Below are 22,982 nucleotides of genomic sequence, written 5' to 3'. Positions count from 1 at the left end.
TGCGCCTCTGCCTTACATTGGCTGGAAGCACCATGTGCTCTCCATGAGTGTTCCATCGGACAGCGAAATACATAAGTTGTATGTTGTTGCATTTATTGACTCATACTAACCAAAGCTACCATCAATGTATTTTTGCATAGAAGGAGGATTTCCGTTTTCCTCTGTTTGATGTAGGGATTGGAACTTCATTGTTTTGCATGGTTTCAAAGCAAGTTAAATTGTTTACGGGAAAGGCATGATGTGTGGTTTTCTACATTTACGGGGTGGCGTCTATACCTGCTTTGGTTTGATTTCTTGCAGTAACTAGGCCTTCTTGACAAGAGCATACAGCCCTTGTGTAATTAATTGTCTAAAACGCTTATATGTTCTGTCCGCTCGTCAAGCTGACACTGAAGGGTCTGAAGAAGTCATTTAAGTTTGTTGGACAGAGATGTCCGCCAGGATATAAAAGAGGCGAGTCGTATCCTAAATAGGGTTGAAATGATGGACCACTACATTCAGTAATAATAGCTGTGCACACTTTTGTCAGCTGTCTCGACGCCGCAGCTGGCCTCGCAAACCCTACAGGCTACTACAGGAAACAATCTGAAAGACATTCACATTGACAATTTCAATAGCTCAGGCATTGCCGAGACATATTGTCTTTGCCATTGCTTGTTTCTAGATTAGTACTGAGGGTGGTTGCCCGAGTTCATTGAAAATGAAAGCCACGGGGACAGTAAGGAAAAGCTTTAATGATTTCCAAATGTACTCACTTAAAAAACTTTTCAAAGAGACTCATGATGAAAATGCTACCACAAACAATACATGGGCCCTGCTGCCCCTTTCAAGTTTTCCAAAAAGGAGTGGAGAGAAAACATATAAAAGAAGGAAAAAAATTAAAAGCATAAATAGCTGAACTAGCAATAGAAGTAGAAGAAAAAATATAATCCCACCATACCTTGGAATGACTCAAAAAGTGATTCCAACATCTCATTTCACACGATGAGACTCTCTTTTTGGGATAACTGGGAAAATAATTGCCAAAGTCACTCGGACATCGTAGTCAGTTCTCAGATATATGAGTCAACAAACAGAATTATTATTAAAAACAACTCAAGGTTCACTTCGTAATTAAACCCATATGCAAACGTTTTTTTTACACCTTTAACTGTGCTTCCTCCATCTCCAAAAAGTGTCACATAGATTTTATTATTTTATTCAATGATCAGAATAACGGTCTGAAAGTATCTTTTGTATTCAGTTGTTTGTATGAAATAAAAGCATTCTAGAGATGAGATTTAGTCACACATACTCTGTAATTGTCTTGAAAGCGATCTAGGGTGACCTTCAAAGGTAACTTTGAACTTGATTTTAGAAAACTGTGAATATTTTCTGAGTAGATGAATTGATCCTCCATTTAAGGATCCTCCTTTTTCTCCTTCATTAAGAGGAAACAATTCTGGCTTAGAGTTTCACAGGGAAAAGATGATCAACATGGCAACAACTATTTCTCAGGAAGTCTATTAAAATGTACGAAAGCAACATTAGTTTCTTTACGACTACGTGGGATGTCTTTCTCTGTTTTTCTGCAAAATGATGCACCACAATCCTTTGCTTTGGAGGATGATCCGACCCTCTAGGATTGGCTAGCCGAAACCATAAATTATAAATCTAATCCAAGTCATGCGACGCACTATAGAATTTAATGCTGGCATAAATATCCAATACTGGAACCTGTCAGGTTAATCTGTAGATCTCCAATTTATTTTTTATCTTAGATAGTTTAAAGGCGGATATTGTATTTATCCTATAAACATGGTCCACCCCTATTATACAATTGGACAACTATTGTACGTTTAGTTGTCATGCGAAAAAATCTAGACTAGAACATGCCAATTATGTTGTTTACAGAATATGTATGGATTTAAAATCTTTTCAGTCGTTTCTGTAATTTAGCACAATAAATGAAGATCTCTAGGACAAAATCTGGGATCTTGAGTAATTTTCATGGCTCCTGATCAATGTGTATGTGCCCTGGGCCTAAATAAATCTTCCCTAGTCAAATTAAAATTGTCCTTTTTATCCAAATTCCTCGAATCTGAGAAATGTTGCTCACATATGAACCAATAAGTAGGGGCCTATACAGCTAAAGAGAGGAAGTACTAAAAATCGACCAATCAATCATAGCATTTGTAAAGTGCAGCACTATCACCCCCTAAGGTTATCTGGATGCTGAGGGTGCAGTGTCTCCATCCAAAACCCTCTACTTGAGTCTCCTTCTGAAGTCTGCCAAGGAGGGATCTGTTCAAAGTGGAAGGCAGTCTGTTCCAAGCCTTGTCAGCTTTGTAGGAGAAGGAGTGGAGTGGGTGGGATAGATTAGGGAGATTTGAGTGGAGTGGGATAAATTGGATTGGACTGGAGTGGAGGGTCATAGAATGGAGTGGCATGTTTTGTCGTGAAGTGAGTGATGTAGATTGGATTGGCAGGGAGTTGAGTGGTGTAGCGTGCCACAGAGTGTCATAGAGTGGAGTGGCATGTCATACTGGGGTGGAATGTCGTAGAAAGGAGTGGAGTGGCGTAGTGTGGAGTATGCATGGTGTGGTAGTGCACTGCCATTAGTGAAACACCTTTCATTTGAAATGGCCATTACAGTTGCACCAAAATACGGTTTTAGTGCTCACAAACGATAGTGCGCAAAAGTCCTCACCTAATGTATTGATTTAATTTATTCAAATATTTGTTTCCACCACACTTCAGAATTACAAAAAAATGTGCTTGATTTGTACTAATTCTGATATATTCTGAAACATCAGCACGGTTCATGTTTTTTGTTGTGTGCTAGGAAAAAAAATCATTTTTTATCTTGCATGGGTACTCAGCAAGATTGTCACATATATTCTCTCACTTTGATGTGAGAGAAAGAAAAATAAACACCAACCTCACTGGATGAGACAGCCTGACATTTAATTTCTGCCTTTGAATGCACCGCAAATGTGGCAAAATAAGAACAAGATTTTGATGCCTCCTTTGCAAAAAGCCAGCATCTGGATAGGTACAGCAAACCCGTTTGGACAACGGGAAGGTCTGACTCGAGCTGGACAGCCTAAAGCAAATAAATCCAGAAAATAGGAAGCCAGATAATGTGAGTTACAGACATGAACGTCAGTTCACTAGGGGGTAGCGGAAGTGACATCACATGCCTTTTCACCTTCAAGTTAATTCGCACACATATGCTTACACATGCACACATTTACACTTCTACCAATTCTCTCTCAAGTAAGCACACACTCACACTCAAATAGGCACACAACATACATTAAAAAGCCTCAGTTGCCATGGAGGGCCATGGTCCAGCAAATTGTACTACATTTATAATTAGACTAATAGAGAATAATTAAACATTATTTACTATTACTGTTGTAAATAAAATGAGAAAAACCAGAAAGGAGCCTCGACGTACGTCCATAAGGATGTGCTGCCACTCTGTTCCTGGCACTGATTTTGCCACCTCTGAAGCCAGGGGTTGTAAAGACTGTGCCAAGGGTTGCAAGGGGTAAGCCAGGGGTCGCAGCTGTGACACTCGGTGACCACTAAATGACTTCCATGGTTACAGAGCACAAAGGCAATGGTAAGCAACAGTGGAATGCATTCCTAGGTCAGTTTTTTTTAATGTCCCCAAGATGTCTTTAGCAAACCAGACAGCTGTGCTGTCTGGTAGAGTATGACCTAAAAAGGGCTGCTGCAGTCTTCCCAATCACTATAGACAAATAAGACTCTTGCATTCAGTGGATTAAATCTTTATAAAAAGTATTATTGAACACTTTCAAAGCTGGTTATCTGACACTCATATAATACCTATGGAGCAAGCGTGATTAGCACAACATTTGATAACATGGCTTTATTACAATCTATCACTCAAAAATACGTAATCACAAGAGGTCAGTCTGTATATGTGGATTTTTATACCTCTTTTGACCGCATAGACAGACTCATTCTCTGGATAAAGTTGCAAGTCTTGGGGTGTGGGGGGGTCCTCAAAATTTGCTGTAGTAAATTCTAGCTCTACCTACTTCCACTATGTGTTTGGTGTTAATGGAAGGCAACCAGTACCTTTTAATGTAGACATTTTACAAAAACGGAGTGAAATAGTTACTTGCACTGCTATTGTTTTAGTTTCATACAAATAATTACCGTTCAGTATATGATGGTGATGCTCCAAGATTAGGTGGTTCAAACTTACCATTTCTGTTATTTTCAGATGATATTGTACTGCTTGGTCTTATTTCGAAAGGCCTACTAAAACATCTAGATAGGTTGCAGTCCTGTGCCACAGACTATTTTTTAAGTATAAATGCCATAAAATGTGAAATCCTTATTTTGGAGTGTAGAAGGCATTTGAAAGACATAAAATATTTATGGTTCATTGGAAATAACTTTCTTGAAATTCTAAAAACTTTCCTTATCTGGGAAAAATATTTATTCTTATTTGAATGGTAAGCATCATGCTTTGCTTTGTCCAGAAAATGAATATTGCTTGCAAATGAATGGTCATAGTTCTTTTCATAACGCACTTGGACACAGACATTTTAACCATCCTCTGACATTGTCGCCTACAAATTCCCCCAATCTCTTGTATGCAGCAAAAGCCATATGTATTCATAACTGGTCTTTTATGAGCTTCATTGAAGGGAAAATACTGCATAAACTGTGTAAACTGAATACCCTGGCTGCCACAGAAGCATCTTAGATGAAATAGTTCCTTTCTTTTGGGTCTGACAGCAGTCTTACATTTGATATTTCTTTTGATCCATTGTAAAGAAAACTCTGCGAGACCTATCGCCTGTAGAAGTATTAATTTACACGATAGTAGATGGTACATTTTGAAAAAAACTTTGTAGTCAGTTTGGAACTTGTTGAGATCCTGCAGGAACAATTTGTCAATAGTTTTGTCACAGTTGAAATTCCGGCTCAAGTTGCTTTCTCCTGTTGTCATCTCAAAATTAGATATTGAATACTATACTAAAATTAATAAATATGAATTCATTATATCCTTATGTTTTGGCGGAAAACAGTCTTACTGACATGTAACTTAGAACACGAGGTGTGTCGCATGATTTTACTAATAATAATGAACGTGTTACCAATGAGCTCAATCACAGGCACATTGCAAAAAACTTCCTTTTAAAAACTGAATTTGTGAATTTTTGTAAACGTATTGTTCATGATTTTGATCATGTTATTTTTATTTGTCCAGCTTTGGACTTTCTGCATTGGCAATTCCTGAAGCCTCTTTTTATTAGATTTGGTAGGTTGACAGTTGAAAAGGCCAACTAATAACTAATGTCTCGAGGTAATGAATAATGCATTTTAAAATGTTCAAGTTTAAAACATTTTTTACCTTGTGACAAAATGTATATTATGATTGTATTGAGGTTTCTATTTGGTACAAACAATATTGTTGTATATATGGATCTGTGAAGGTCCAAATTCATTTAAAGCATTTTATTTTTAGTAAACAAAAGTCCCATCATAAATAGGCCTATACTTTTTATCTTCAGGTTTTTGGTCATTGAATGGGATTAACCTATTCTCAATCATGCTCAATCAACAGAACTTCAGTTCCTTAAACCTTAATATGCCCAGCTCTCGGTTCCCACCCTTGCGACTTTTGTTGTTTTCTGTGTTAGTTGTGATTAGCTATAAGAATAGTTTTGAAGAAGATAATACATTGCCTCCTTAAATGCTTTGATGACATATTGGTGTCTGCCTTTTCTGTTTCTTGTTTTCATCCGCTGAGTCAATTTCTCCACAGCATCGATACTACCTGAGGTTCCTACCTGGCTGAATTAATTTAACATTCCAAAACTCCACAATGAATATCCTTGTGATGCATTTGCATACATTGAAAATGAAGGTGTCTGTTCTTTATACTGAAAATCTAAATTAGTCCATGCTAATCCATCCTTCTTATCATTGCTGTCCACCGTTATTCCAAGAGGACATGACTTATGTAGTATTTATCAGGAAAACCACAGACTATGTAAACGATTTTTTTCAAATTTTATATAAATTTATCATGTCTGGTGAACTAAAAATATTGTCAGGAATCCATCTCTCTTGGGCCTACCTTGGCTCCGATTTTTTTTGTAAGACAGTATGTACCTATATGTATGTCTTATAAATGGGCTGAGTGAGCCACTCATTATGTAAAGTAATTTCTGAAGGACATTCTCCTGCTGTCTTGTGTTGTGTCCATAGTATTGAAGCTTGTTTTTCTCCTTTGTCTTTTGTTTTGGTTTCAGGCATGACTTGAGTCACTTATTGTCATACTACAGCTCGTAATGCACTGACAGACGACTCCACCTCACACTGTTTTTTTTGCTTAGATTTCTCTTACCCACCTCTCCTTCCCTTTGTTACCTTTTCTGAAGGGCATGAAGCAAGAAAGCCCTATATTATGCAGATTTGCATAACATAATGCTTGGTGTCTAGTGATCCGTTTTGCTTGTGTTAGCTAAGACCTAGGAAAAATTGGTTGGCCTTGAAAAGAGCATAGATCAAATAGGTACCCTAAATCCAGAAAGACAGCTGCTGATGTTGATTTAGTAACAACAAAGCCTTAAAAGGAATGTATAATAAAAAAAAATTCTTCTAGTTTCCCACAAAGGGCATTCTGTAGTTAAACCAATCCTCTAAACAGGCTTTGACAATACTTGCACCAAACCAACACTGGAAAGCCAGAAAGTGGACTGTTAAAGAGCCCTTGTCATCAGACTTTCATACATTTCCCATTGACAAGAAAGAAAAGAAATGTGTTATCACAAGAGCCTATTAGAGAAGTGGTAGACATTTTACCACTGCCTCTTGAATCAGAACGGGATGATCAGTCTAAAGGACATCATAATCTAGAAGTGGAGAAGAGAGGGCCTGGGGGGGGGGAGGAGGAGAAGGTGAGTAGGATGACACCTACACAAATAATTAATTCTGTTCCTATAAGAGTGTCTTCTTCATATGAAGCATTAGCCTAGCATGCTGTTCACCAACGGGAAGTGTTCCAGCATAGTGTAATTATATAAGTTGGGGAACTACAGGAATTCTTCCTTGTTGTAACAGTCACAAGAACAGAGAAGACCTGTTCCTGTTAAAGACCATACTTCAGTCAGCCAAAGACACTTTCCTTCGCCAGTTGAGACTAAGTTGGTGACACCTTGTAGTGAAACAATGTAGGGCAGCCACCAAGATCCTCTTCATTTCCTCAATAACATTGAGCCGGATTCAGTTGCAGTTGATCCTACTTGCTAGTCAATGCACGAAAAATCATAAAAATGTTACTAGACCTGCAGGTCGAGTAACTTCAATAATCTACTCGACCTAACTGTACTGTACTTTACCCGTAAACGGGTCTCAAATTGTGTAGTCCTAGGCAAATAGTTTACAGAGCCACGTTTTTTTTAATTCTCACATATGATTGCCCTTTCAAATATGTGAGCTCTGCATTTCTGCAGTTCCAAAAAACCTCTTTTGTTTGATTAAGTAGACTAAAGTTTGCTGCATGCATCACAAGAATCTAGCCCACATATCCATGACGTCTAGCCCATATAGACCAGGACTTCTTTTAGTTTACTAAAAACATTGCCACCAGGGCAGGAGTGTTTCTCAATTTGTTTAAACACTCAATTTTAATAAATATATTACTAAACCATGATGTGGTAACATATTGTCATCTACACACAGTAACTTTCCAAGAAATGTACAAAAACCTCTCCACTAACTTTCAGCTTTGCTGGTAAAACTACATAGTGTATCAACAATCTGTGAAAATTGGGTTATAGAAGACATATCCTTTGCACATCAACATGTAAAGTATTCTGATTTGTTTTCATCCTAATAAAATATTTTTTCATGACCCAGAAATATAAAAAAAGGGCTTTCACAATTACTGAAATATATTTTGAAATGTTTGCACAGTTGTCTTAGTCGTTTAAATGATGTGTGTTAGGAAAAACGTGACACACTGTATCCTTTTATTCTACATTCTAAGCAGCAGGTCCCACAGTTTACCTTACAAAGTCCTGGAAATCTGCAATCAGAAGGAAAATTAATTGTAAGAAAAACTGACTTTTGACCTTGGTCTGTGAACTCAGAGCAAACGTGACATAAGAACAAGATTTAAAGGCATCTTTTATTGCTCCTCCACTTTTCAACTGAACAGAACACCTGTTTAGTGTCAACTGCCAGAAGAGAGAGTAAGTATTAAGAATAGCTCAACCTGATCGAATAAGACTCTAATGCAAGTGGTTGAGTGGATTTTTCGAGCCCTGCTAGTGTTCATTCACAGCTGTTGCTGCTGATGGGCCTTTACCATACAAAGTCAAGAGCCTCTTAACCTTTTCGCTGCCAGGCCTTTTCCCTTCAATTGGCGAGCCTTTTTTTGGCTATTTGGGGCAGTTTGTGCTTGGGCCTTCATAACTTTTTGTCCATGCCAAATTTGTGTCCTTTTTCCCAACATCCTAGGGATTCTAGATGTACCCAGAGTTTGTGGGCTTCCCTGGAGGAGACCAAGAAATAAGCCAAAATACAGCTAAAATCTTGTTTTAAAAAAAAAATTGAAAAAGGGCTGCAGAAGAAAGCTTGTGTTTTTTTCCCCCTGAAAATGGCATCAACAAAGGGTTTGCAGTGCTAAAATCACCATCTTCCCAGCTTTCAGGAACAGGCAGACTCGAAACAGAAAACCACATGTTTCAGCACAGTTTTGGCATTTTACTGGGATATAACCTATTTTTACTATTTTTTGTGTGCTTTCACCTCCTTCCAGTTAGTGAAGGAAATGGGTGTGAAACCAATGCTGGGTTCTAGACAGCTGAATATTTCTGAAAGGTAGACAACGTTCTTAATTCAGCAAGGGGTCCTTTGTGTTGATCAGAGGTTTTCAAACTGGGCGGCAGGCCCCCCCAGGGGGGGCCTCAAGTGATCCCAGGGGGAGCACCAGACTCTGGCCAAAAGAAGCATTATACAGATAACAGGCCTGTGTTTTAAGCAGAAGCTTATTGTGCATTTTTAAAAAGGTAACAGTACTTAACTGCAATGTTTAAATAGGTCTAGACCTATTTAAACATAGCCATCTTTATAAAATAATTGTGAAAAATTCTGAGGGGGGACCCAATGATTTTTATTTTTCAACTGGGGTGTGCAGCATTAAAAGTTTGGAGACCACTGGTGTAGATCCTTCAAGGTTTTCCTACAGAAATTAACACCTAAAATAAAAACAAATGCTGAAATTGAGGTTAAAAAAAAGAGCCATTTCTGTCCACGTTTTCTTCTACAACTTTTTCAAGCTATGGCAGTTTTTTGAGAGCAGTATACCATTATGTCTGCTGGACTCTTCTGCTTGCGGGCATATAGAGGGCTTGTAGGTTCTTCAAGAACCCTAGGTACCCAGAGCCAATAAAGGAGCTGCACCTTTCAATGGGTTTTCATTGTATACTGGGTATACAGCAATCCATTTGGTGAACTATAAAGAGTGAAAAATAGGTATGATGGAAACCTTTGTATTTCCAAAATGGGCACAAGATAAGGTGTTGAGAAGCAGTGGTTATTTACACATCTCTGAATTCCAGGGTCCCGCATGTGAATTACAGGGCATTTTTCAAATAGATGTCTTTTTCACGCTCTGCCTTATATTTGGAAGGAAAAAATGTAGAGAAAGACAAGAGGCAATAACATTTGTTCTTCCATTCTGTGTTCCCCCAAGTCTCCTGACAAAAATGGTACCTCACTTGTGTGGGTAGGCCTAATGCCCGCGACAGGAAACGCAACATGGACACATCACATTTTTACATTGAAATCTGACTTGTTTTTTGGAAAGTGCCTAGCTGTCAGTTTAGGTCTCTAGCTCAGCCGTCACCTAGGGATACCTACCAAACCTGTGCATTTTTAAAAACTAGACACCTTGGGGAATCCAGGATGGGGTGACTTGTGGGGCTCTCACCAGGGTCTGTTATCCAGAAACCTTTGCAAACTTCAAAATTTGGCAAAAAAATTTTTTTCCTCACATTTCCGTGATAAGAAAGTTCTGGAATCTTATATGATGCACAAATGTCCTTCTACCCAGCATTCCCCCAAGTCTTCTGATAAAAATGGTACCTCACTTGTGTGGGTAGGCCCAGTGCCTGCGACAGGAAATGCCCCAAAACACAACATGGACACATCACATTTTCCCAAAGAAAACAGCTATTTGCCTAGCTGTGGTTTTGGGCCTCTAGCTCAGCCGGCACCTAGGAAAACCTAGCAAAACTGGACCTTTCTGAAAACTAGACACCTAGGGGAAGCCAGGATGGGGTAATTTGTGGTGCTCTCACCAGGTTCTGTTACCCGGAATCCTTAGCAAACCTCAAATTTTTTCCCTAAAACACCTTTTCCTCACATTTCGGCCTAGTGCCTGTGACAGGAAGTGCCCCAAAACACTACCTGGATGCATCAAAATGAACAAATACAAACTACCTGTTTTTGTAGGGGTGGGGGCACCTGTGTTTTTGGTCCTGGGCTTAGCAGCCATCTAGGGAAACCTACCAAGCCAAAGCATTCCCTTTTACTACATGTAAGTCACCTCTAAGGCAGCCTCATGAGCAGGGTGCGGTGTATTTAAAAGGTAGGACATGTACTGGTGTGTTTTACATGGCCTGATAGTGAAACACTTATAAATGTTGTTTCTCACTGTTGCCAGGCCTATCTATCCTATAGTGTAACATGGGGATTGCCTTGAAATATCTTAAGTGCAATTTCCTATTGGGAGCAGATAGAGATTTGGCGTTTGGGGTCTCTAAACACACAATTTAAAAAGTATATCATTTGGTGAAGGTGGTTTTTGAATTGTAAGTTTGAAAATGCCACTTTTAGAAAGTGGCCATTTTCTTGCTTAACGATTCTGTGCCTCTGCCTGTGTGTGGAATACACATCTGGGGCAGGATTACAGTTGGGTTGTTTGTGGATTCCCTCTAGGCAGTGACACAAAGGGAGCTGAGGTGTGCCCTGCATTTCATGATGGGTCTTTCCAAGCTAGAGTGGTGGGAGGAGCTGACACTTGCACCTGAAAAGGGCTGTGCCTGTCCTTGCACAAAGGAGTCTCCATCCCCTGGAGTGTGCCTGAGGCCAGGGCAGGGAAAGGCAGGGTCTTGTGCACTACAATGACTTCTCTTTGACGTTTGCCTACTTCAGTGGCAGAGATGGGTATATGTACTGGACCTCTGACAGCGCAAAGTAAGAACACTTCTGGACTGAGGACATTCTGCTAGGAAGAAGAGCTGGATGCTGTAGGAGGGACTGCCACTCTGCCTGTTGCTTTGTTCTGCTGGCCTACTGCTTGCTGCTTCTGTCCTGGGTTGAAAGGATTGGACTTTGCTTTATATATCCTGCTTTCCAAGGTTCTCAAAGGGCTTGAACTGAGATTGCCACCTGCTGAGAAGTCTCAGAGACATCAAAGACTTCATCTGCCAGTGCCTGGGCTGCTCTGCTGAGATTCCTGACTTGCCAAGTGGTGCCAACTCCAGTCCTTGGGCCCTTGGAAGTGTAAGCTGTTGACCCAAAGGTGAAAATCCATGTACTGATGCGCTGCAGCTGAACAATCAAAGCATCGCCTGCATAATCAACACAGCACCTGTTTCACTGCGATTCCATCATCACAGCCTGTCTGGATTTCCCACGCATCGTCCCTCAGCATCAATTTCTCATCGACCCTGCACCTCAGTAAGGAACCAAGGCTGCATGTCCGGAAATCAACACATCACCTTTCCTGTGATGAAAGAATCGACTCATTACCTCCCTTGCCAGTAAGGAATCGATGCATTGCCTCATCTGCGAACAAAGAATCAATGCATCACCTCCCCTTTGCAGTAAGGAACCGATGCATCACTTTGGTTTTTTGGCGCCTCACCTCCCCTGCGGCCCTCATTGTTTTTGCTTTTGACGCGTCCCAGGTATTTTGACCTAAGAAGACACAACCATTGATTCCTATGGATCTAGACTCATTTAAACCTTTAAAAAGTGAATGGTTTGTTTTTACTCCGATAAATATTGGCTATTTTTATAAACTTAAATGGAGTATGTTTGTGCTGTTTTCACTGTGTTACTGACTGTGTGTGTGTGTGTGTGTGTGTGTGTGTGTATATATGTATGTATGTATGTATGTATGTGTATATATATATATATATATATATATATATATATATATGTATATATATATACTTCACACATTGCCTCTGAGATAAGCCTGACTGCTTGAGCCAAGCTACCAAGGGAGTGAGCAGGGGTTATCTTGTGTATGTATGTATTTATACTGAAGAAACAAAGTTTAAAGTGAGATATAATTCTAGTTGAGAGGTAACAAAGAACTCAGATTCTCCACTTATGGTTACTAACACAAATCACATGTGCCATAACTCGCTCCATTCACTGCGTGGCTATCTTGGTAGTTCATTTTTTTTTGTTGTTTGAAGCCTACCAGACAGAAAGCTGACCTAGGAATGCATTCTGTCTGTTGCTTGCAATTGACTTTGTAACTCACGTTTTCTTGTTTTCCATTTGCTGGCTTTACTTATTTTAGGCTGTCCAGTTTAAGTTCATACATTCCCTTGCCCAAACCTTATTTACCGTATCCTTCTGAGTGCTCCCTTTTTGTTAACAGGCTTGTAAATCTTGTTCTTATTTCATCACATTTGATGAGCATTCAAAGATCAGGGAGAAACGTCAGGCGCTTTATTCCGGGGGGCTGATTTTCTTTCTCTGACTTCAAAGTGAGAGTATTTATGTGACAGTCTTGCTGGATACTGGGAGTAGGAAAGAGATTGTTTTCTACCACACAATATTTAAATGAACTGTGTATGTATTTCAGAATACGTCAGAATTAGGAACACAAATCAAACACATATTTGTTATTTCTGAAGTGTGTTAGGAACAAATACTTTAAAATATGAGCAAAACAAATCAATACAGTAGGTGATGCAACCCATTTTCGTCCATGCACTGTATAGTTTTACTGGTAGAACTGTATGTATGTGTAAGTGTAATGGTCATTTCAATTGAAAATAAGTTGTCTTTAATGTTAGTAGGCTGCCACACCGTGAATACTCCACTCTGCGCCACGCCATTGTACTCAGCACCACTCCACTCTTTGCTACTGCACTCTGTCATTTCACGCTATGCCTCTCTACTCTACCCTGTACCACTCTACTGTATGCCAGTGCATTCTTAGCCACTCTACTATGCACCACTCCACTCCTATATTGCTCCAGTATAGGCCACACCAATCTACTCTGCACAACTCTGGAACACTGCACCCAGTGCCAGTACACTGTATGCCAATGCACTGTACTCTCTACCACTCAGCTGTAAGCCCCTGCTCTCTTAAGCAAACCACTGTACACCACTCTAAGCTAGTCTTCACCACTGCACTTGATGACACTACACTTGCCACAATTTTACTCTGTCATTACGCTCTGTGCAACTGCATTCTAGTCTGCACCACTCCACTCTGTCATTTTACTCTGAAACAATCTACTCTACGCCAGTGCACTCTATGCCACTCCACTCCATTCTGCAGGACTCCACTTTATACCACTCTGTTCTTATCTACTGGCTCTACGCAATGCACTCTATAATCAGCTGCACTCTCACAGCACTCTACACCACTGCACTCTACGCTGCATCACTGTACTCTACGCCTCTAATCTACTTCACACCACTGCACTCTTGATACACTGCTCTACATACTGCACTCTCTTGCCACTGAACTCTATGCCACTCTGCTCTGCACTACTTCTCTCTGTGCAGCTCCAGTCTTTGCCACTGCACTCTATGGCACTATATTCTACTCTGGACCACTCTATAATACTGTACTCTGCATTCAACTCTATGCCACTGCCATATGCATCACTCAGCTCTACGCCACTGCACTCTACTATGCACCACTCTAATCTGCTCCACTGCATTCAACAACACTTCATTGTACTCTGCTGACTTCAGTGCTGCTGCACTCTGTGCCTCTGTACTCTGCAACACACTGTACCAGTGCACTCTACACCAGTCCACTATACTCTGTACCACTCCAGTTTATGCCACTCTGCCTGACTTCACACTATGCCACTCCACTCTACAACACTCTACTCCACTCTTCGTCATTCCACTCTGACACTCCACGCCACTCTCCTCTTTGCCACTAACTTTTAGCCATGCTGAACAGCAGCCACTCTGGTGTAGAAAATGGCCAAAACACTTTGGCAGCACTAATATCTTTTGCATGGGCAAGACCTATTGGCTTTGCCAAGGGTTGTGTGTTTCTGTGCAAATTTGTGTTTTGAACAAGAGATGCATTTATGCCGTTTTTTTCTGTGCATTGGTAATCATATCTGAAGAATTTCTGTGTTTTATCATGTTTGAGCCAGACTCATAACTCACTTTCAAACTTTTTTTCCTCTGGCTCATTGATTTTTTTTAATTTTTATGATGGACTTACATTGCAGTACCTGCTGCACCCAGCCTTTGGCTGTGCTCAGTGGTGTTTGGAGGAGGGGCTGGCCTGCAGCCAGCAGGGCCGGTCTGGGAACCCTATGCAGCCTATTCAGATTTTGTCAGATCATCCTCCAAAGTGTACATAGTAAGCAAGCCTGAACACTACAGTGGGCCTTGAGGGGTTCTTCCACCTCCCAAAAAATAGTTTAGAGAAAATGGCATAAACGGTGCATTTGACAACACATTTTTCAGTATATATTAAATGTATTCGTTTTTAAGACATAGTAAATGATGGCCTTTCAGTGCAAAATTGTTGTCTATACAAGGAACTCTGCAGACGTTTAAAACTGCTACACTGCTAGAAAAGCGGCCCCCAGTAACAAAAGCGGTCCCCACTCTTCCAGCCTCCCAGGAAAAAGCCTGATGCCCAGTACGGCCAGTCAGGCCTTGGCAGCCATGCTCTCCATCTAACCCCCTGTGGGCAGCTAGCCACCTGTAGCCGTGCACAAGTTGGGTTGAGTGCTGGGTCTGTCCTTCAACCAGGCCCTAAATCCTACCTTCTGCCGTCATTGCAGAGCCAGGCACCTTATTATTATTATTATTATACTGCTGGAAACTCACAGGTCAGAAGTGACTCTGGAGTAAGAGACAACATTTTGGTCAATTCTGACAACAAAAGTGTCTGCACGTGATTTCCTTATCAACTGGGAGTTGTGGGCCTTGGACTTCCAACACCTCTGGGTACCCCTGAGCACGACCCTGGGATCCGTCACCTCAGGGGTTGCCCCACCCACAACACCCCCACCCCCCCAGCTGTGGATAATTATTTTCCACAGCACAAAACTTGAGAATTGGGGCTGACTTGCGGGTTTCAAAATCACAGAAGAAACATTTTCAGGGCACTTATCAAGCCCATGTCTTAAAAATATTCAAAATGTGATTGATAGGATTGGCAAGTGAGCAAACATGGGGAAATCCTTATTTTTTCATCTCTACCACCTTAACGTTTTTTCTCATGCACACGAAACTTGGCATGCTGAAGCTGGGCTGACTGAGCTGAGCTAATCGTCTGCTAGATTTCATGCAAATCGATCCACATGGACCATACTTCTAGACAAATCCTGTTTTTCAAGGGAAAGTGCATCTGTACTACAACTACAGTGGCCACTGCCACTTTGTAGAACAAATACAGATTTACCGCACATCTGTGACTCTATTCCTTTTTGTTTTCTGATCATTTTCTTGAGTGTTTTTGAATTGTGTCCAAAATCTACAATTTTTTGCTCAGCTACTGCAACACCTTAATTTTAGAGCCATCCTTATCTGCTTCTCGGATGATGGTCCTATCAGTTTTTTATTACAAATTATATAATGAATACCAACATAACAGATACATCTGTGGCACACCAAAGACAAGCTGAAATCATCCATGGATTGATCCGTCACCAGGCACAAAATAAAGTCCTTGCAATCTTGCCAATACTTTGATTCCACACCCATCACTCCTGTGAAGCCATCTTCATGCAGCATATGAAACTTAATTTAGAGAAATTACATCTACTCATGTTTGGGATTTGGTTATTTTACCCTGACTCTACTCAGTTGCTACATATATCCTGGCAATGGCATACACCTCAACTAAAGTGACAGCACTTTTTTGATGATTTTGCTTCAGATAGTCTGCAAACATGTTTCAAATTTCACATATCCACTGTACATTAAGTTTATTTGTAAAGTGCACTATCACCGTCGAGGTTATCTGGATGCTGAGCATGAGTGTGTGCTTAGCCCTGCTATGGTTAGTTAGTTAATTGAAATGCCAGGTCTTCAGCTTCTTGCAGAATTTAAGAAGTGAGGATAAGGCTCAGATGGGGAGTGGGAGGTTGTTCCATGCTTTAGAAGTGATGCAAAAGAACGCCCGTCCTTCTGATCTGGTTCTGTATATGGGTGGCATGTGTGCAAGTAGGGTCCTGTGGAGCGGAGTTGTCTGGATTGTTGGTGGAAGGAGATGCGACTGTTCTGGTAGTTAGGGTCTTGAATGTGTGTGTGAGGAGTTTGAATTGAGTGTGTTTGTTTATCGGGGTCACTGTAGTTCTCAGAGTTCTCTGAGGTGTGGTGTGATGCGAGTTCTTTGTGGGAGGTTTAGGATGAGTGTGGCCGCAGAGTTATGGATGGTTTGTGGTCTTATAGCGAGTGGCTTGGTGATCGTGGCATACAGGGTGTTCCTATAGTCCAATGTGCTGGTGACTAGGGTGTGCTTGACAGTTTTTCTAATGTTGTTTGGGAGCCATTTAAGGTCTTCCTCAGCATCTTCAGGTGTGGAATCAGGATGCAGTGACAGCTTTGACTTGGGCGCTCATGTCCACTTTGTCGTGAATTACAATTATTCTGAGGTTTCTGGTGTTGGTTTTGGGTGTGGGTCTGAGTTCAGCCAGCTACAAGTTGGAGTCCCATTGTGTTGTGTTCTTGCTGAAGGTCACAACTTCTATCTTGTCAGTGTTGAGCTGGAAGCAGTTTGTTGAATCCAGTTAGCGACTTTGGTCGTGCAGGCGGTGAACTTGTGTCTTGTGGTGGGGTTCTTGTCCTAGAGGGAGAGTATGAGTTGCATGTCATCTGCATAGGAGAGGATGTTGATGATGTTTGCACAGATACCATTGGCCAGAGGGATCATGTATATGTCGAAGAGGGTGGAGCTCCAGGATGAGCCTTGAAACCCACCCCAGATGAGTTTGCATGCTCCTGAGGAGTAAAGTGGCAGGCTGACCGATTGTGTTCTGTCCGTTAAGAAGGAGCAGATCCAGCAGAGAGTAGGTCTTTAGATGCTAATCTTGTGCAGGTGCCTGATGAGGATGGTCTGTGAGACTACGTGAAATGCTGTAGGGAGTTCCATTAGAGCTGCCATTTGTCCTCTGTCAAGAGTCATGCAGATGTCACCTGTGGTGGCAATGAATGCTGTTTCTGTACTGTGGTTTGGCCTGATTTCTGACTGCATGGCTTCAAGAAGCTGGTGGTTGCTGAGGTGTTCAGTGAAGCATCCATTGACTAGTTTCTCTGAGACCTTTGCCTGGTATGGCAAGCGGGAGATGGGTCTGTAGTTGGAAAACATGGCTGTGTCAGCGAATGGTTTCTTGAGTAAGGCCATGACAGTGGCATGTTTCAGGTGTCTGGGAAAGTGGCTGAGTCGATGGAGGCGTTGAGGATGAGTGTTAGTGCTTCACTAATCACAGTAAGAACTGTCTGTTCTACTACTCTGCTGGTTAGGTTATAGCATTCCAGCCTGCCTTTTCTAGGTTGTTTGGGAATTTATTTTTGGACTGAATATTACTGCCAAAAATGTTTCAAGGTGTCCAGTGGCAGTTGGATAGACTCCTGCATTTCCTGTTGCTGTTCCTCAGTGGGAGGGTTCCGTTCCTCTACGAAATATAAGCATATTCTGTCAAAACAGTGACCGCTTCATTTGCTTTTCATAGGAAATTGCAAATTGCTGTAATCTGCGATGACCGATTTATAAGTTTACCACATGATTTCTATAAAGGGTAATCCTTGGAAGCCTTCTCCAGGGCAGAAGCACCGTTTAGTGAGATGAGGTTTGGACATTAATATCTTTTTTCCCAGCAAGTTCCTACCATTCACCCTCCATAGCACACCAACCTTTAAATTTTATCAGCAGTGCATTAGTCTGTGTAGGTGTGGGTCCCTGAAGTACGTGGATATTGCTTTGTGGCTACACAAATGAAAACGTGAAAATGGTGTCTGAAAACAATTGTTGTGGGCTGCATATAGAGTTGTATGGTACTGAAAAATCCTCCAGTCTGTGATACATTGTTTTCATGTGACACTTGTTCTGAAATGTCCACCGCCAGCCGGGGAATAAGGTGGAAGAAATTCCACTGCTGAACTCTTCTGTATTTACCACTTTCTTCACAAATATGTGTTTTTTTTTATATTACCATCCAACTCTAGATCACACCCATGGGTTTGTATGTTTAGCTTCCTATCTATATAGTATATTGACAGTCAGGTTTCTGAACACTAAGCAGTGTTTGTTTTCTTTGTTTGTGTTTTCAAGGTGCTACAAAGTACACTGAGAAAGACCATGGAGGCATGTTGGTTTGGTCGCCAAATCACAACATACCAGATGCCAAACGTAAGCCTAGTTTTACATAATTAATCTTTCATTGTTGCTGTTGGACTAACAAAAAGATGGAATTTAAATGCATTCATTTTCCTCGAAGTTATATCACTCCTGATCCTTCCTGATTCGATTGAGTTTCCATGTCAAACGTAGATTGATCTTCCATCCGCCTTATTTCAGGTGCCATAGGATGTAAAGCACTTGTAATAAGGCTGACAGGACATCGGTCACATTTTTCACAGAGTTATCAGTTTGGTAAACCCTAAATCAGACCCTGAAATTTAAACTTTAAAAGACCAAGTGTATCTTAATTCTAAAGGTGACTTTTTAAAAATAAAGTTTTTAATCCGTAGCCCTTAATGACTTACTCTCCTTAGTTGCAGGCTGGGAAGAGTTGACACTTTCTATGATTAAAGAGCTTTATGTTCTAATTGAACAACATTGAGTTCCATGTGTAGCAAACTTTTAGAATTTACAAAATGTATCTCACTTTGCTAAATATCATAATCTGCTCAGTCTGTACAATGTTTTTTCTGCCCTTATGTTTATGTAAATATGTAAGTGAAGCGCAATCAGGCTGTGGATCTACACCTGTAATTAAAATGGCAGGAAGACATGCCATTATCGAAGGTTGATGGCCTTGAGCAAAGAGCCCAGAGATAGACGCTAGACGAGGTTCTTGTGTTTAGCTTCCATCTCTTGCGCTACGAAGTGAAATGCAAACCCAAGGATATGCCTAAGGCACACCCTTTACAATAGACAAATTAAATGTTTATCTAACATAAAGAAACTCAGTAATAAACACTGTTGTGAACTTCACATGAAAGAGCTTCCACATTCAAGGTATTTCAGCATTTCACAAGGCAGAATCACACATCAAAATGAATGTGCGATACAGGACAGTAACACAAGTTTGCAACACCACCACACCACAAGAAAACAAGCAACGAAATGATGCTTGCACTGTCAATAATAAGCAAATACACAGGTGAGCCGGAACAAATGTTTTACACTGATTATCAGAAGAAGAAACCATATATCAAGGAGTTGAGCCAGAATGTTGGTGGAAATTATAAATAATATTCACCAGTTCAGTTCCTTAAATCTTAAAATAGTGCAGACATTTTGTGCCACTCTAGGGATCCTCACTCTGACCATAGATTTCCACCTGGTTTCATGGTTCCTAGCAGCCATCAGCAGAGACAACCGGTAGCTAGGCACATCACAGCCATTCTCTGTAGCCCATTCTAATGCTTGTTAAAAGTTCAAAGATTGGAATATACATAAATAGCAACTCAGATTCTGAGACCGAGGAAGAGGTCATACCTTCTCCAAATTATTTGTGTCACTCTGACAACTACCATTGTCAACCAATGAGACAGCCACTCCCTAGTGGTTCGACTGATAAATGCTGCAGCTAGTAGCTTCCAAGTGTACTCTTGCATCAGTGCGAAGCTAAACACCTTGAAGCAATTAGCCGTGTGCTCTTGGGTTTTTCTAACTGCTTAGGGTGATTTTTACCCCTGGTCTTGGACATGTTAGGCTTGATTCTCTTTCATTGTGTTTTTTATAATATTTCTGTACCTAATATTAACTTGTCTTTCACTCGAGGCTCCAGTGTCTGCATTATTTGTGTCCTGTGCTTCCCCAGCAACTAACAATTGTAAAGCATATGTTCAAACTGATCTATCCTCTTTGTTTCTATCCTAGATGCCGAAATTGTATAGAGCTCTATAAGAAAGAAATTGACTGCAGAAATGCAGACTGTGAGGTTGAGTCATAAGAGACCTTGGACTTCTCAGATACAAAACCTCTTTATTTGGCGCAATTGAGAGCCATAAATGATTGCAATAGTACACTTACACATTCACAATACACCTGTATCAACAGCCCCAGTAAATACAAAAACTGCAAAGCTAATATTCACTAATTTTCACCATATATTGCATCACTAAAACACTTTTCCAATTTTCATTAACTTGACATAAGAAATTTACAATAGCGAGACAATTATAAGGGGAAGATCATTTTGTAGATGTAGAAGAGCAGGTCTACATTGTACAAAACCTTTATTTGTAACAATAGTTTAACATGAGAGACCCTTGGTGACTTGTAAAAACTACAGAAAAACATTAGATGTAGTGTATTCTGGTCCGAAGAATCATTACATTCCACCAACTCATGAACTTTGTTCAGTTGGAATCTGGTAAGCAGGAAACAATGTTGAGTGTTCATCACCAAGCTTAAATATGGTTGAATGCCCAGTTGGGTGAAAAACCGGCATGGGCCACAAGGATAGCTTAGTTTTGCTCTTGAATTGAACGCTTCACCACTAAAACATCTAATATCAATATTTGTAGCTCATTCGTACTGAAGTCCATCATACTTTTTGGTGTTGCCCTCTCCCTACTTTACAGCATACCTTCTAATTTAAGCGAACCACTGAATATTGGACGTCCCATCCAGTGACAAACAGTCCAATATAAATCCCCCATTTAACAAATCTTCGGGCTTTGTCCAGACCTCATACCACAATAGCAGTGGTGCTGCATGTAAATAATCTTCAAGAAAAGGCTGTCCCAGCTTCTCATGACAGACCTAATTAGAACAACCAGAAGGAACTGCTAACAATTTCTTCAAAAACCTATTTTCAACTATTTGCAGAGACTCACATTTTGTGTGACCCCCCTCATGCTCCTGCCACATAACTTGCTCCTAATATACACTCGCTATTATATTTTGTCAGGATTTCTTTTAAGGATTTGCTGCCTAATTTTGCCACCCACCTCTGCACTGATTGGATAGTTTTTTCGAAATATAACTTCCTGTTTTGTACTAAGGTCACCCATTTATTTAATGAGTTGAATAACAATACAGAGTAGGAAAATGTATTTGTGGGTAAAATCTTTTCTCCCTTCGGGAAGAATGAGTGTGGCTTCCTCTGGCCCGCCCCAAACACCACAGTAAAGTCTTCCCTCGACTGGCTTTTAAACCTAATTTATCCATAAAAATTACAGAATTATCAAGGAGGCAAAGTAATGCATTCCACGTCTAAGCCATTTAAAACAGGGGAATCTGCTTACTATAGAATTTGTACTGTGTGGCCTCCAATGCAAGGTAAGTCTTTAGCTTGCTTAATTAAAAAACAATTCTCAATGTCATTTATATGTAATTTAAAAGGAGAAGGGTTCAAAATGCATCCCTGCCTCACCTCTTTAAACCCAACACTGCTCCCTGCATTCCCCTTGCTAACCATAGCGAACAGAAGCCTCTGTATCTGAATATAGTTGTAGATTGTAATACATTAAGCCTTTATCCCCCCCCATGTATGGTGAAATATCCCACAAATGGAAGCGAATTACACAGTTGAATGCATAGGAGAGGTCCATAAAAGACATGCTAAAAGACCCCTCCTTTTTTACCCGAGTATACTTTGTGATTGTCATTAAAACTTGGGCATCATTCGGCTATGCCATTCTCTTTTCTAAAACCATATTACACAGCACCAATACCCCAGTCTCCTCAGACCACGGGTCTAAGCGTGGTAACAAAATTCGCCCTGCAGCCTTTAAGGATGAATCTAAAAGAGAGATTGGCTTACAACAACTAGGGTCTGCCTTGTGCCACTTTATAGGTCAAGCATAGCAGTGCACAAGCGTCTCTTTTCTGACGGGTTGGTATCTATGTGGACTTTTAACCACGCCCACCTCACGTCCTTCACTTTCACTCTTCGTGGGCTTGCATTTCAAAAGACCTTTGACATTGGTAAATACTTTACGTTTGTCTAGCCTTGGGGTGGTTTTGTTACCGCCTTGGGGGCTGACCCTGTTACATGGATAATTGCATGTTTGCTGATATGTTTGACTGCAAGTGAACTTCATTTTTCTTATTGTGTCTCTCCTTCGAGCTCACGCTTATGGTGCTTTGAATCGGCTCGCTTACGTCAACTGTTTTACTTTTCTTTTTCAATTTATGTGGCAAGAAAAGTCCAGTTAGGAATTTACAACGCTAATAGCTCTAACTCGAGCAAGCGCGAGACACATTGCATTACAAATGCTTGTTAAAAATAGGTACAATCACTGATTTTCACCATATATTAGGCTGCCCTAGAAATACCACAGCATTTTAAACATTAGTTAATATATGCACTGATAACTCCATGTTATCCAAAAATAGTGGACGTGGTACCCCATCAGAGCCAGGTGCTTTCCCTTTGACAGCCTCTCCGCTCTAATATCACCTCCCCTAACTCTGATACAAAAGGTTCATGCTATAAGTGTCAGTCCCCTCACCTACTGAGCTAATGCCCTCCTCCTTCCCCTGTTCTAGTGAGTAAATCAATACAAAATGCTTTAACTACTCA

The 22,982-nt window shown here is 40.6% G+C and overlaps 1 protein-coding gene across 3 annotated transcripts in view; it reads left to right on the top strand.

Moving 5' to 3' along the window:
* Positions 1 to 22,982, top strand: part of RCOR3 (REST corepressor 3) — a 328,175-nt gene that overhangs the window by 28,285 nt on the left and 276,908 nt on the right. For all 3 annotated transcript variants that reach the window (XM_069233951.1, XM_069233952.1, XM_069233950.1), the window contains exon 3: positions 18,554 to 18,631. In XM_069233951.1, the coding sequence (XP_069090052.1) occupies positions 18,554 to 18,631 (78 nt within the window). The remainder of the gene's footprint in view (positions 1 to 18,553; positions 18,632 to 22,982) is intronic.

This window comes from Pleurodeles waltl, chromosome 5 (genome assembly GCF_031143425.1).
Source record: "Pleurodeles waltl isolate 20211129_DDA chromosome 5, aPleWal1.hap1.20221129, whole genome shotgun sequence".
Taxonomy (NCBI): domain Eukaryota; kingdom Metazoa; phylum Chordata; class Amphibia; order Caudata; family Salamandridae; genus Pleurodeles; species Pleurodeles waltl.
The sequence above is the reverse complement of the archived record's forward strand: the minus strand, read 5'-3'. Positions and strand labels throughout refer to the sequence as shown.